This window comes from Microtus pennsylvanicus, chromosome 6, assembly GCF_037038515.1.
Source record: "Microtus pennsylvanicus isolate mMicPen1 chromosome 6, mMicPen1.hap1, whole genome shotgun sequence".
In the NCBI taxonomy this organism is placed as follows: domain Eukaryota; kingdom Metazoa; phylum Chordata; class Mammalia; order Rodentia; family Cricetidae; genus Microtus; species Microtus pennsylvanicus.
This window is the reverse complement of record NC_134584.1, coordinates 46427894-46443100: the sequence shown is the minus strand read 5'-3', so window position 1 is coordinate 46443100 and position 15207 is coordinate 46427894. Positions and strand designations below refer to the sequence as shown.

Below are 15207 nucleotides of genomic sequence, written 5' to 3'. Positions count from 1 at the left end.
ATGCTGTCACTATTTTAAAATCTGAGGCTTTGGACTTAATATGCTAAAAATTTTGAGCCATATCCTATAGTAAGTAATGATAGAAATGTAAATGTTTGCACAGCATGGTCTATTATTTCCACACATCTCATAGAAACTATTTATTATTACTTACTGACCCTGGAGACTGCACAAAGCAAGGGTAGATGTCTAAGGGGGTTGCTAAGAAAGTCCTCAAGTTTGTCTCTGAGGATGCCTGTAAGTCACTTGTCATTTATTCTGAGCTGAGTACTCCCAAGACTGGAGATGTGGTTCAGTGACACACTTTTACTGCCCAGCATCTATAGACCCTGGCTGGATTTCCAGCATCAACTTCCTCCCATTTTGTTCTTTCATGATATATTCTTTTCTACATTTAAGAGGAAAGTTTTCTTAGTGTTTCAAAATTTATAGCTTTTTTAAAAATTTAGTTGCTACAGTGCTACAGAAATCTAAAAGATTGATCAAATTGTGCTATTGCCCAAACACTCAGTGAGATGTTATACTTTCTGTCTTTGTGTACTTAAGAGTTGAGTAAGAGATGACTGTGGCATTTGTAATTTAGACCTAGTTAGATTGGCAGGGTTTTTTCTCTAAAATTTTCAGGTAAAAGAAACATTCCAAACTTTTATAACCAGTTATTGTTTTCTTACCATTTCCTTTCCCCTTAAAAACATGTGCACATTTGGTACCAATTTATCATTTCATTTTCTGTGATGTTAAAAGGTGAAATTTACATTTTAATAAGTCCAAACCTCTTGAATTTGAAGGTGCTTGGAGTTGAATCCTAGCATTTTTCCCAGTTCAACTTCTGGTTTTCATCAGGAAGCGTCTGCACTGATCAGGGTACAAATGGCGATTTACAAGCAAGATGCTGTCTCAGTGCTTGGCATCCTGGTGCCTTCACGTAAATCTAGAGCAAGTCATGACACCTGGGCTTCAGGCACTGTTACCTAGGGGCCTTGTGTTCTAGGTTCTTGTCTGGTTTCCGCATGTCTCTGTAAGGAGGTATGATGGCTGCAACACATGAAAACTTCTGTGGCAACTTTCTAGCATTCGGTTTAAGTCACTGCAGTTATTTCTTCTCACCTAGATGGGCAGCTCAGACACCTCCGTGTGAGTTGTATTGTAAAATGGTTTTTTTAAAAAAAAAAAAAGTCAAATGACACCCAGAGGAGATAGGGCAGCAGTCAGTAAATACGAATTTTAGGGACGCTGTCCCTTGGTTTTTGGCATTTTACAACAATGGTACCATTTATGATTTTATTTTATTTTAGCCATGCCCTTTGGGTTCCCGAGATTTTCGAGAAAAACAGTGTGCAGACTTTGACAGTATGCCTTTCCGGGGAAAGCATTATAACTGGAAACCCTATACTGGAGGTAACGTATGACCCGGCAGAGCACTCGTGCTCGAGAGCTTTGCGATATTCACATGCAGACCTTCATGGACGTAGTAGCTAGAATCAGTGTTTGCAGGTCAAAGCAAGAAAATGCATATGTTATTTTCCAAGTCTTATATTTTAGCTTCCCTGTGATAGTTTATATGCAACAGTTTACAAATTATTAAAAATTATATTATAAAACTAATTTTCTTTAAAAAGTTTTTAAAAGTCCTAGAAAGTATGTAATCATGTAAAACTCATAAAATATGAGCTCTGCTTGAGACTTTCCAGGTATAAATTATAATCATTGAATATTTGCAATTATCCCCTTAAAACAAAATATGCCGACATAAATCTACTCAATGAACTCCAAAGAAAAAAGGAAACCTATTTATTTTTTTTTCTGAGTCAAAGGCTAGTGATCTTTCTAAAGATCTATTGTTGATTTGCTTTCAGTTTTTCGTTTTTAGAAGTTATTGTGTATGCACACATGAACACATTTCCCCAGGACTCTTATGTGGAAGTCAGAGGATAAGTTCCAGAGGTCAGTTTAATCCTTTCACCTTGTCAGGTCCGGGGACTGAACTCAAGTCCAAAGGCTTGGTGGTCAGTATCTGTACCCATTGAGCTAATTTGATGGCCGTATTTTAAGTTTTGTTCTGGGTAAGGTTTTTCTTGTTTTGCTTTATTTTTGAGAAAAATTTTTTTGCTGTGTAGCTTAGGTTTGCTTTAAATTTACTTTCATTGACTGAGCTTCCTGGGTGCTGGATTTGCAATGTGTACCAACACACCTGCTATATTAAATGTTTTTCCTTGTCTGAAAGCATTTTTGCTACTTAGTTTGGATATGTATCAAAGACTAATATTTGCCATTAAAAAGATGAAGTTTTTTTCAAAATATAAACTACATTTTGTTGTGTGGAAAATTTTAATGTACCATGAAAAGTACTGTGTTATATAATTTTGCTTTAAAATTACACAAGAACAGAGTACTTAAAAAACTTTTTTGAGCGTAAGACCTATGTACTGACTACCAATATTTTACCTTTATTATTTTATTATACACATGTATGCTCATCTCTCTAGCCACTTATTAATCATGCTGGTTTTGATGCATTTAAATTAACCTGTAGCCATTTTCTTCTGAATGCTTTGGCATATGTACCATTGGCCATCATTCAGTTGTTTGCTCAGTTTTTCTTTGGCCATAGAATATGGACAATGAGATGCATGTATCTTACCTGTGTTCTCTCTGAATTTTTGGCAACTGCATATATCCATGAAGCCTGAGTGAGATACAGAAAGTCACCATTACTTCCAAAATTACCCTAGTCCTTACTGGTTCAGATCTAAAACTGTTTTTCATAGACTAACAGTCTTAAGCAACAGACATTGACTATCCCGGTTTTGGAAGCTGGAAACCAAATATCAGGATGTACGGAGGGGTGAATTGTAGAGAGTGACCTTTTCTGGGTTGCAGACTACCATCTTCTGTTTGTATCTGCCATGACACAAGAGAGAGAAGCTCCTGGACACTAATTCAATTCATAAGGACCTAATTCCCAAAGGCTCCCTTATCAAATAACATCATATTGGGCTTCGGCTTTGAACATAGACATTTGTAGAGGACATAAAGCTTAGTCCCAAAACAGTCTTCATAGTTCTTTACATCTGTAGTCAACTCTCTAAGGGGTAAACATTGCTCATTTTTCTTGCATTCTTTAATTATGCCTGCCCAAGAACTTCATATAGCTAGTCTTGTCCATTACTATTTCTGCAAGACTTCCTTCTACCAGTGCTTTTATATTGATCCTTGTTGTGATATGCAGTAGTTTAATCTTTTTATTGCTGAGTGGTATTCTTCTGTAGTAATCACTTTGTTTTGCTTTCTGCTGTATATGGATGCCTGGCTTGGTTTTAGTTTTCATTTGTCAAGCGTGAGCAAGCTGGTGTGAATGGTTCTATTCAGGTTTCTTTTTAAATTTCTTTTTTCTATTCAGGTCTTTTATGAGCATATGTTTCCCTTTCTCTTGATTGAATGAACAGGGGTGAAATACTATACAATAGCATAGGCGAGACCTGGCTTTTTAAAAAAATTGCCTGATGTTTTTAAAAAAGTATTGTACCGTCAGGCAGTGGTGGTGTACGCTTTTAATTCCAGCACTTGGGAGACAGAGGCAGGAGGATTTCTGTGAGTTCGAGGCCAGCCTGGTCTACAAAAGCTAGTTCCAGGACAGGCTCCAAAGCAACACAGAGAAACCCTGTCTCAAAAAACAAAACAAAACAAACAAAGAAAAAAGGATTGTACCATAATGCACTCCCACCAACAGTATCTGAGAATTCTATATACTCCAACATCCTAACCAGTATTTGGTGTTTTCCTGGAAGTTAGTTTGAATTTTCAGATGATTGTGTTGAACATTCTTTCATGTACTTGGCTGTTTGTGTGTTGTTGTTGTTTATATATGTTTTTCTCAAAATTGTTTTCCTTTTAAAATCAATTTTAATTGTATTAATTTATTTTTGATTGATATCTATTTATACTTATGTGGTGCAGTATGGTTCGTCATTTGGGGAATTTGATGATCATATCGGGATGACAGGAAGCACACACTATTATTATTTATGTGTTAAGGGCCTTCAAACTCTTCTCTAATTATTTTGAGGCATATAACAAGTTGTCATAGACATAGTTATCTTACAGAGACTGGGAGAACTAATTTCTCCTATTTTGACATCTGTTATCCAACTTTTCTCCATTTCCCTTGCCCCATAACTTCTTCTATCTTAGAGTGACCATCGTTCATTCAATGTGATCAACTTTTTCTCTTTACAGATGAATATGAACATGTGACATCTACTTTTGTCTGCCTGTCTTATTTTACTCCAATATAATGTTCTATCAGTGTTGTTACAAATGATGTGCTTCATTCTTTCCATAGATGAATAATATTCCACCAAGTTTAAATGCCACACTAAAAACTTCAATCATCTATCAGCAGGCATCTTTATTGATTTCATTTGTTCTGTATAGGGAGTAGTGCTGTAATGAGCATATATGCAGGTGTGTTTTTGATCAAGGATCTCAGCTCCTTTTAACATAGACAGTATTAATATTATTGGCTTTCTATCATGATTCTACTTCTTATTGTTTGATGCATTTCCATTTTATTTGTCATAATTGCTATATGAATTTACATCCCTAGCCATCATGCCTAAGAGCTCTTTTCTCCACACCATATTAATATTGGTTACTTTTTGCATTTTTAAAGATATCTGCTCTAACTGAGATGAGATAGTATCTGTGTGAAGGTAAGAGATATCTAGCCTTTTGCCCATTTTTAAATCAGGTTATTTGACCATTTGTTTTGTTTTTATTTGTAATAGGGTCTTTCTTTGTAACTCAGGCTGAGCACAAACTCATGATCATCCTACCTCACTCTCAAAAGTACTGGAATATCATTGCATGCGGCCACACACACCTTTTTGTTTATTATTGCATTTTTTGCTTATTTTATTATTATAATTTTTGCAGCAAGGTCTTGTTTTGTAGCCTACAGGCCTACACCATATAATTTAAATGTATCCCCCCCTTCTCTCTCTCTCTCTCTCTCTCTCTCTCTCTCTCTCTCTCTCTCTCTCTCTCTCTCTGAATGTGTGTGTGTGTGTGTGTGTGTGTGTGTGTGTAGGAAAGAGAGTAAGAGTGCAGGGAAAGACTATGGTAATTATGATTGCATTTTCTCATCAAATGTATATTAGTGGTATAAAGTGCTACTTTTCTTCATTTTATCTACCCCAATATTAGTTAATTTACCTATCAATTTTAATAGATTTTGTGGGTCTATCCTTGAGAATGTTCCCTATGCTATAAAAATGTGTATTTCCTAGATATTGATGAAATGTTCTGTAAATGTCTATCAGGTTCATTTGCTGTATTGTGGAATTGGATGATATAGACTGGATTTATTTATTTATTTATTTATTTATTACTGTTATTTCCTCTTATTTGATGGTCTATTCATTAGAACTATATAGTGACCATGATTCCTTTTATAGGTTTTTAAATTAAAGTCTGTTTGCTGATGAAAATATAGCTACTTCTGTTCACTTTTGGTTTCTGTTTGTATGAAGTCTCTCTTTTTAGCTTTTTATGTACATCTGTATGTATCATTACTAGTGAAGGGAGAATATTGACAAGTCTTTTTAAAAATCTGCTCAACTACATTAAGTCTTTTTATTACAGATATTAGTCAATTTAAGGTCATTTTTGATAAAAACTTGATTCAGTCATTTTGCCAATTACCTTGTGATCTGATGGCATATCCTTACTTCTTATACTCTTTAGTCTTGTGGGTTGGTGGTTTTTCACAGTGATAAAATTTGATTCATCTGTACATCTCTTTTACCAGTAAGTTTTATTCTTTCATATATGTTCATGATGGCACCTATCTCTTTTGCCTCTACATTTAGGGACTCCTTGAGAGTTTCTATTATTTAGTCACAGTAGGATCAGTGAATCTCCTGTATTCCCCATGAGCGCTCTGTGTGTGTGTAAAACTGGTCTGTTTTCTGCAATTATTGGATACAGTGTTCTCATACATATCCGTGAGGGCAGCCTGCTTGAGAGTGGAATGTAATCGTTTGTATTCTTTCAAAATTTTTTTTCTGCTCTTGTTGTACCAGCTGTAGGCAGAAGTATGTTCAGTCTGTGCTGATTATATGGCTCAGCTTCCTCTTGTTTTTGAATATATTTTCTTAGGTTTATATACATATAAGATTGTCTCAGAAATATCTGAAATTACTCAGAGATTTAATGTTTGCTATTTTTATAGCTGTTGCATAGAGCATTAGCTCTAAATTTGTAATGAGCTATAATTTAAGCTAATTGGTTGATAAGGTCTTTAACTAAAGAGTCATCTCCAGTCCCCTCTTTGTAAAGTTACTTACTATCAGTATGTGTGTATATGTATGTGAAAGTGCTGTTATGTGCATGTATTGGCTTTTGTGTGGAGATCAAAGGACAAATATGTGGGAGTCAGTTCTCTTTTTCCACTCTGAGTTCCAGGGGTAAAATTCAGGTCACAAGGAAAGAAGCACCTTTATTCATCGAGCCATCTTATTGGTCCCTTGGGTCTTTCTTTCATGAATAATTATGCCCCTTTTTCATTAGCTTCCTTGAGGAATAATTGATAAATTGTACATAGGCTAAGATGATGTTTTTATGCATGTGTACGATGTAAAATAGTTCTAAGTGAACTAGCTATCACTGATTCACATGGGTCTCTGATGTGGCATCCCCTCTGTGTGCTGTGAATGTGCTTTATTCCCATTGGTTACTAATGAAGCTCTTTCAGTCAATGGCTTAATAGAGTAAAGCAGGCAGAAAGTCCAAACAGAGATATAGAGAGAAAGTAGACGGAGTCAGACAGATGCCATGTAGCTTCCAGAGGGAGTGAGACGCCAGATCCTTACCAGTAAGCCACAGCCTGGTGCCCATACACAGTTGAATAGAAATGGGTTAATTTAAGATGTAAGAGTTAGTTAATAAGAAGACCAAGCAGTGTTATAATTACTATAGCTTCTGTTTGATTATTCAGGTCTGGGCAGCCGTGAACCAACAGGCAGTCTCTGCCTACATTTCTTCCTTTTTATGTGTGGAGAAGGCCTAAGACCTGAATCAAATTTTATGTGTATGGAACAAATTTCTAGTATTTATACATTACTATTAACTACAGTATTTCCAGAATTTCTCTTAAAATTTTAATTTTTTACCCTTTGACAAAAATTTTTTCCATCTTAGCCAGTTTCTGATAACCATCTTTCTCCCTTCTGTTTTTCTAAGCTTGAACTTTTTAGATTCTACTTAGGTGAAATCACACAAGATTTGTCTTTCTGTAATGGCCTATTTCACTTATAATAATGTTTTGTAAGTTTTTCTATTGTCTCAAATGTTAGGAATTATTTCTTTAAGAAGGCTGAATTTCAGGTATTCTTGTATTATACATGTTCATGTCTAAAATATATTGTGTCTGTTTGTATATCTCACCATTTCTGTATCTATTCACCTGTTGAGAGACACTAGGGTTCTCTTTATATTATGGCTTTTGTGAAATAATACAGCAGTGAAAATGAGAATTAGTGAAAGCTTTGAGATAGCAATTTTATATTCTTTGGAGATTTACCCAAAAGCCAAAGTGCTAGGATGTAATGTAGTGTTGCCTTTAATCTTTGAAGAACCTCTATAATGTTTTCCTTTATGCCACTACTAACTTGCGCTCCTGGCAATGATGTAGAAAGACTCCCTTTTCTCAAAATTCTTGCCACCACTTCTTATTCTGTGACTTTTAACCAATAGGTTTCTGGTAGTTGTGAGGTAAGACCTCACTGTGGTTTTGGCAAGTGTTTTCTAGTGCTTAGTGAAAAAAAACACCACACTTTCCCAAGTACCTATGGGCCATATATATTTATTATTTTTTTTTATTTTTCAGCTCTAAGGTTAATTGTTTGCTTGTTTTAGATTTATTTATTTTTTTAAATTTATTTATTTATTTATTAAATATTTCTGTCTCTTCCCCGCCACCGGCTCCCATTTCCCTCCCCCTCCCCCAATCAAGTCCCCCTCCCTCCTCAGCCCGAAGAGCAATCAGGGTTCCCTGCCCTGTGGAAAGTCCAAGGAACCCCCACCTCCATCCAGTTCTAGTAAGGTGAGCATCCAAACTGCCTAGGCTCCTACAAAGCCAGTACATGCAGTAGGATCAGAAACCCATTGCCATTGTTCTTGAGTTCTCAGTAGTCCTCATTGTCCGCTATGTTCAGCGAGTCCGGTTTTATCCCAGGCTTTTTCAGACCCAGGCCAGCTGGCCTTGGTGAGTTCCCAATAGAACATCCCGATTGTCTCAGTGTGTGGGTGCACCCCTCGCGGTCCTGAGTTCTTTGCTCGTGCTCTCTCTCTTTCTGCTCCTGATTTGGACCTTGAGATTTCTGTCCGGTGCTCCAATGTGGGTCTCTGTCTCCTTTCATTGCCTGATGAAGGTTAATATTCAGGAGGATGCCTATATGTTTTTCTTTGGGTTCTTCTTATTTAGCTTCTCTAGGATCACTAATTATAGGCTCAATGTCCTTTATTTATGGCTAGAAACCAAATATGAGTGAGAACATCCCATGCTCCTCTTTTTGGGTCTGGCTTACCTCACTCAGGATAGTGTTTTCTATTTCCATCCATTTGCATGCAAAATTCAAGAAGCCCTTGTTTTTTATTGCTGAGTAGTACTCTAATATGTATATATTCCATACTTTCTTCATCCATTCTTCTATTGAAGGGCATCTAGGTTGTTTCCAGGTTCTGGCTTTTACAAAAAATGCTGCTATGAACATAGTAGAGCATATATTTTTGTTGTATGATAAGGCCTCTCTTGGGTATATTCCCAAGAGTGGTATTGCTGGGTCCAGGGGTAAGTTGATCCCGAATTTCCTGATAAACCACCACACTGCTTTCCAAAGTGGTTGCACAAGTTTGCATTCCCACCAGCAATGGATGAGTGTATCCCTTTCTCCACAACCTCTCCAGCAAAGGCTATCCTTGGTGTTTTTTATTTTAGCCATTCTGACAGGTGTAAGCTGGTATCTTAAAGTTGTCTTGATTTGCATTTCCCTGATCGCTAAGAAAGTTGAGCTTGACCTTAAGTGTCTTTTGGCCATTTGGACTTCTTCTGTTGAGAATTCTCTGTTCAGCTCAGTGCCCCATTTTATAATTGGGTTGATTAGCCTTTTACGGTCTAGTTTCTTGAGTTCTTTATATATTTTGGAGATCAGACCTTTGTCAGTTGTGGGGTTGGTGAAGATCTTCTCCCAGTAACTGGGTTGCCTTTGTGTCTTAGCGACAGTGTCCTTTGCTTTACAGAAGCTTCTCAGTCTCAGGAGGTCCCATTTATTCAATGAGGTCTTTAATGTCTGTGCTACTGGGGTTATACGTAGTAAGTGGTCTCCTGTGCCCATGTGTTGTAGAGTACTTCCCACTTTCTCTTCTATCAGGTTCAGTGTGTTCGGATTGATATTGAGGTCTTTAATCCATTTGGACTTGAGTTTTGTGCATGGTGATAGATATGGATCTATTTTCATTCTTCTACAGGTTGACATCCAGTTTTGCCAGCACAATTTGTTGAAGATGCTCTCTTTTTTCCATTGTATACTTTTAGATCCTTTATTGAAAATCAGGTGTTCATAGGTTTGTGGGTTAATGTCAGGGTCTCCTATTCGATTCCATTGGTCGACTTCTCTTTTTTTATGCCAATACCAAGCTGTTTTCAATACTGTAGCTCTGTAGTAGAGTTTGAAGTCAGGGATAGTAATGCCTCCAGACGATCCTTTGTTGTATAAGATTGTTTTGGCTATCCTGGGTTTTTTTGTTTTTCCATATAAAGTTGATTATTGTCTTCTTCAGATCTGAGAAGAATTTTGATGGGATTTTGATGGAGATTGCATTGAATCTATAGATTGCTTTTGGTAAAATTGCCATTTTTACTATGTTGATCCTCCCAATCCAGGAGCAAGGGAGATCCTTCCATTTTCTGGTGTCCTCTTCAATTTCTTTCTTCAAAGACTTAAAGTTCTTGTCAAATAGATTTTTCACATCCTTGGTCAGAGTTACCCCAAGATATTTTATGCTATTTGTGGCTATCGTGAAAGGTGATGCTTCTCTAACTTCCCTCTCTGTTTCCTTATCCTTAGTGTATAGGAAGGCCACTGATTTTTTTGGAGTTGATCTTGTATCCTGCCACAATACTAAAGGTGTTTATCAGCTGTAGGAGTTCTTTGGTAGAGTTTTTGGGGTCACTTATGTATACTATCATATCATCTGCAAATAACGAGAGCTTAACTTCTTCTTTTCCAATACGAATCCCCTTGATCCCCTTATGTTGTCTTATTGCTATTGCTAGAACTTCAAGCACTATATTGAAGAGGTATGGAGAGAGTGGACATCCTTGTCGTGTTCCTGATTTTAGTGGGATGGCTTTGAGTTTTTCTCTGTTTAACTTAATGTTAGCTGTTGGCTTGCTGTATATAGCTTTTATTATGTTTAGGTATGACCCTTGTATCTCCAAGACTTTTATCATAAAGGGGTGTTGAATTTTGTCAAATGCTTTTTCAGCATCTAATGAAATGATCATATGGTTTTTTTCTTTCAGTTTATTTATATGATGGATTACATTAATAGATTTTCGTATGTTGAACCAGCCCTGCATCTCTGGAATGAAACCTACTTGATCATGATGGATAATTTTTCTAATGTGTTCTTGGATTCAGTTTGCCAGTACTTTATTGAGAATTTTTGCGTCGATATTCATGAGTGAGATAGGCCTGTAATTCTCTTTCTTGGTTGGGTCTTTGTGTGGTTTTGGTATCAGGGTAACTGTAGCTTCATAAAAGAAATTAGGCAATGCCTCTTCTGTTTCTATATTGTGAAATACATTTAGGAGTATCGGTATTAGCTCTTCTTGGAAGTTCTGGTAGAATTCTGCATTGAAACCATCTGGTCCTGGGCTCTTTTTGGAGGGGAGATTTTTGATAACAGTTTCTAGTTCTTCGCGACTAACAGGTCTATTTAGAAGATTTTTTTATTAATTTATTTATTTAAGGATTTCTGCCTCCTCCCCGCCACCACCTCCCATTTCCCTCCCCCTCCCCCAATCAAGTCCCCCTCCCTTGTCAGCCTGATGAGCAGTCAGGGTTCCCTGCCCTGTGGGAAGTCCAAGGACCACCCACCTCCATCCAGGTCTAGTAAAGTGAGCATCCAAACTGCCTAGGCTCCCACAAAGCCAGTACGTGCAGTAGGATCAGAAACCCATTGCCATTGTTCTTGAGTTCTCAGTAGTCCTCATTGTCCGCTATGTTCAGCGAGTCCAGTTTTATCCCAAGCTTTTTCAGACCCAGGCCAGCTGGCCTTGGTAAGTTCCCAATAGAACATCCCGATTGTCTCAGTGTGTGGGTGCACCCCTCGCGGTCCTGAGTTCTTTGCTCGTGCTCTCTCTTCTTCTGTTCCTGATTTGGACCTTGAGATTTCTGTCCGGTGCTCCAATGTGGGTCTCTGTCTCCTTTCATCACCTGATGAAGGATAATATTCAGGAGGATGCCTATATGTTTTTCTTTGGGTTCTCCTTCTTATTTAGCTTCTCTAGGATCACTAATTATAGGCTCAATGTCCTTTATTTATGGCTAGAAACCAAATATGAGTGAGAACATCCCATGTTCCTCTTTTTGGGTCTGGCTTACCTCACTCAAGATAGTGTTTTCTATTTCCATCCATTTGCATGCAAAATTCAAGAAGTCCTTGTTTTTTACTACTGAGTAGTACTCTAATATGTATATATTCCATACTTTCTTCATCCATTCTTCCATTGAAGGGCATCTAGGTTGTTCCCAGGTTCTGGCTATAACAAACAATGCTGCTATGAACATAGTTCAGCATAAACTTTTGTTGTATGATAGGGCATCTCTTGGGTATATTCTCTTTTGGGAAAAGTGTCTATTTTATTTAATTGAGATCAATTTTTAACTAGATTACTTCTTGTTTTTGCTAAATTTTCCTTGTTCCTTATAAATTCTGGGTATTGACCCTCACTGCATGCATGCCTTGCGTATACTTTTTAGCATTCCACAGATTATCTTTTCATTTGGGGGATTGCTCTCTCAGTTTTAAAAAGTGTTTTACTTTTATATAGCCCCAATTGTTTATTCTGGCATCTCTGCTTATGCTATAGGTGTCATTTCCAGAAATCCACTGCCAAAGCCAATGTCATGGAATGTTATTCTTGTTCTCTTCTGGTTGTTTTATAGCTCTGGCTCTCCCTTCTAAGTCTTTAATCCATTTTGGGAATTCTGTGTGGGGTGTCTGATAAGGCTATGATTTCAGTTTTTTCCACATGAATTTCTGATTTTTTTTAACCACAACTTATTTAAGAGATTATCCTTATGCATTCTTGTCAAATGTATTGAAGATCATTTGCTTTGTATGCATGGGTTTATTTCACAGGCTTCTGTTATGTTTTTTCATTGCATTGCCTGTTTTAGAAATCACCACTCGATTCTGATTTCTTCAGTTCTGAAATACAGTGTGAAATCAGGAAGTATGATTCTCTGAGCTTTATTCTTGCATAAGATTTCTGTGGCTATTCATTGTCTTTTCTGATTCTGTAAGAATTCTGGGAATGATTTTTCATTTTTTGCTTATTATCTCTAACAGGATTTTTGTGCAGAGTCTAGGGTTCTCTAATCACAGTGGGAGCAATCAGTTTTCTTACTGTGCAGTTAGGATGCCTTTTGCCTCCTTTTCTTTCTAGGCTCGTATTTCTTAGACTGTGTTCATGTGAGGTGATGAGAATGAGCACCTCTTTTTCTCCATCAGTTAGAGGGAAGGTCTTTAACTTTTCTCAATTATGGGGTATGTTAGCTATGGATTTATCAGGATGGCCTTGAATGTGTTAAAATGTTTTCCTTCTGCTCCTAATTGAGAGTTTTCATATTCAAAAGTTGGTTGCATTTTGACAATTTTTTTCTGTATTGATTTAGATGATCATTTGAGGTTTCTGTCCTTTGTTTTTTAATATTGATGTTATAGATCTATTGACTTGTATATCTTGGACCATACTTTTTACCCTGGCATAAGTCCTACTTAATCATGGCTGCTAGAAGAGGATGCTAGATGTTATTCTAATCTTAAATTTATTGATTTTTTTGTATTCTAACCTATTTTGTACTCTAAAGAATATTTTGCACACACTTCAAAAAATACCTTTTAATATAGTTGAATGAAGTGTGCTGTGTCTATTTTGTCTACAATACGCTCAACTCCAACATTTCTGCATTGCTTTTCTGTCTAGATGATTTACCCATTGCTAAAAGTGGAATATCAAAATTCACTTTTATTGTCTCAATGTATATTTCTCCTTTTAGATCTGTTGGCATTTGTTTTATGTGTATTGGTGCTCCAATGGTGAATGTATATGTATTTGCAAATGTAATTTGCAATTGCTTAATTAACTACTGTAATGTTTTATAATCTCTTTCTTTGTTACTTTGCTTTTTTTTCACTCAGTGTCCTTTTTTTCTGATATAGTTCCTACTGCTGTCTTTTAATTTCTACTTGCATGGAATTTTTCCATGTTTTCTCTTACAGTTTATGTGTTTCTAAATCTGAAATGGCTTATATGTACAAGTATATAGACTTGAGTCTTTTTAAATTTTTCTTAAATTCATTCAGTGTTCCCTGCATATTTTAATTAATGAATTTAAGCACCTTTAAAATTAAAATAAATGTTTATAACAAAGACTTTCTATTACCATTTGTCAGTTATTTTGACTGTTTTATAGATTCTTTTAATCCCATTTGCATTTCTCTTATGTATATTTACTAAAGCTTTGCTTTGTGGGTTTTCCTGAGGATTACATGAAATATTTTATTATTATAGTGATGTATTTTAAGTTGACAATAATCTAAATTTGATCGCATAGAGAATTTATACATTTTAACTCCCTTGACTTCTGTTTATAATGCCACATTTTACAACATTTACACATTTTATGTGTATGTGTATGTCTGTGTGTGGTGTGTGTGTGTGTTTGTGTAAGTTTTTTTTTATTGCTGTGACAAAATACTCCATAAGACAAGGATTTATTTTGGTTGACAGTTTTAGGAAAGCCTACTGGCAGGATCATGTGGCAACTGGCCACATTTTGTCCTTAGGCAGTAGAGAGATGTGTTAATCAGTGTTCTGTTGCTGTCAGGAGACACCATGACCAAGGTGACTGTTATAAAAGAAAGCATTTAAATGGAGGCTTGCTCACACTTTCAGAGGTTTAGTCCATTATCATCGTGGTGGGGAGCATGGCAGACAGGTGCTGGTATAGTAACTGAGAGTTACATCATGATCCTTAGGCAGAGAGAGACTGGGTCTGGCATGGCCTTTTGAAACCTCAAAACCCACCCCCAATGACACACTTCCTTCAACAAGGCCACATCCACTTCCTGGTGACTAAGCATTTAAATATCTGAGCCTTTGGGGCCATTCTTATTCAAACCCCCACAGGAAAAATGAATGTTCATGCTCAGCTGGCTTTCTCCATGTCTTCTGTCTCATACTTTGACTCATTTGATGATGCTGTCCATATTCAGTTTGGGCCTGCCCTGCTCAGTTAAACGTTTCCAGAAACACTTTCATAGATAACCCAAGAGGCATACTTCCATGATGATTCTAATCCAGCAAAGTAAACAACAGAGATTAACCACCACAGTATCTATTAACAAATAATAGTTATAGATGGTATAAATATTTTTGCCTGTTTTCCATTATTTCAGAATTATGGGTGGTTACATGCTGATTATTCTGAATTCAATAGAATACTTACCTTTAGCTGTAATTTTTGTACTTTGATGTTACTAATTAGGAGCTCTTTATTTCATTTTGAAGAACTACCTTTGGCATTTTTTCCCCTGTGATTCCACTTGTGATTATGAAGTCCCTCACTTCTTACACACCTTGGAAAGTCTTGGTCACACTTACATTTCTGAAGAAGACATTATCAGATAAAATATGCATGGCTAGCAGTGTTTTCCTTTCGACACTCTGGATCTATCACCTTGCTCTCACATACTTGTTCATGGGAATGCATAGAAAGACCTATGGAGTTTTCTTGTATGTTATAAAACCTCCTCTTGCTGCTTTCAGCACGTTTTTCTTTGACTTTTGGTAGCCTTTTTGTTTTTGTGGTACCAGGGATTTCATTCAGTACCTAACATATACTAGGCAAACAC

At 36.6% G+C, this 15207-nt stretch overlaps 1 protein-coding gene across 2 annotated transcripts in view; it reads left to right on the top strand.

The window, feature by feature from the left end:
• The window catches only part of Adamts6 (ADAM metallopeptidase with thrombospondin type 1 motif 6), a 217883-nt gene that overhangs the window by 126475 nt on the left and 76201 nt on the right, over positions 1 to 15207 (top strand). For both annotated transcript variants that reach the window (XR_012910889.1, XM_075976158.1), the window contains exon 15: positions 1296 to 1398. Coding sequence is in view for 1 of the 2 variants with exons in the window: in XM_075976158.1 (XP_075832273.1) it covers positions 1296 to 1398 (103 nt within the window). In the remaining variant the exon portion in view is untranslated. The remainder of the gene's footprint in view (positions 1 to 1295; positions 1399 to 15207) is intronic.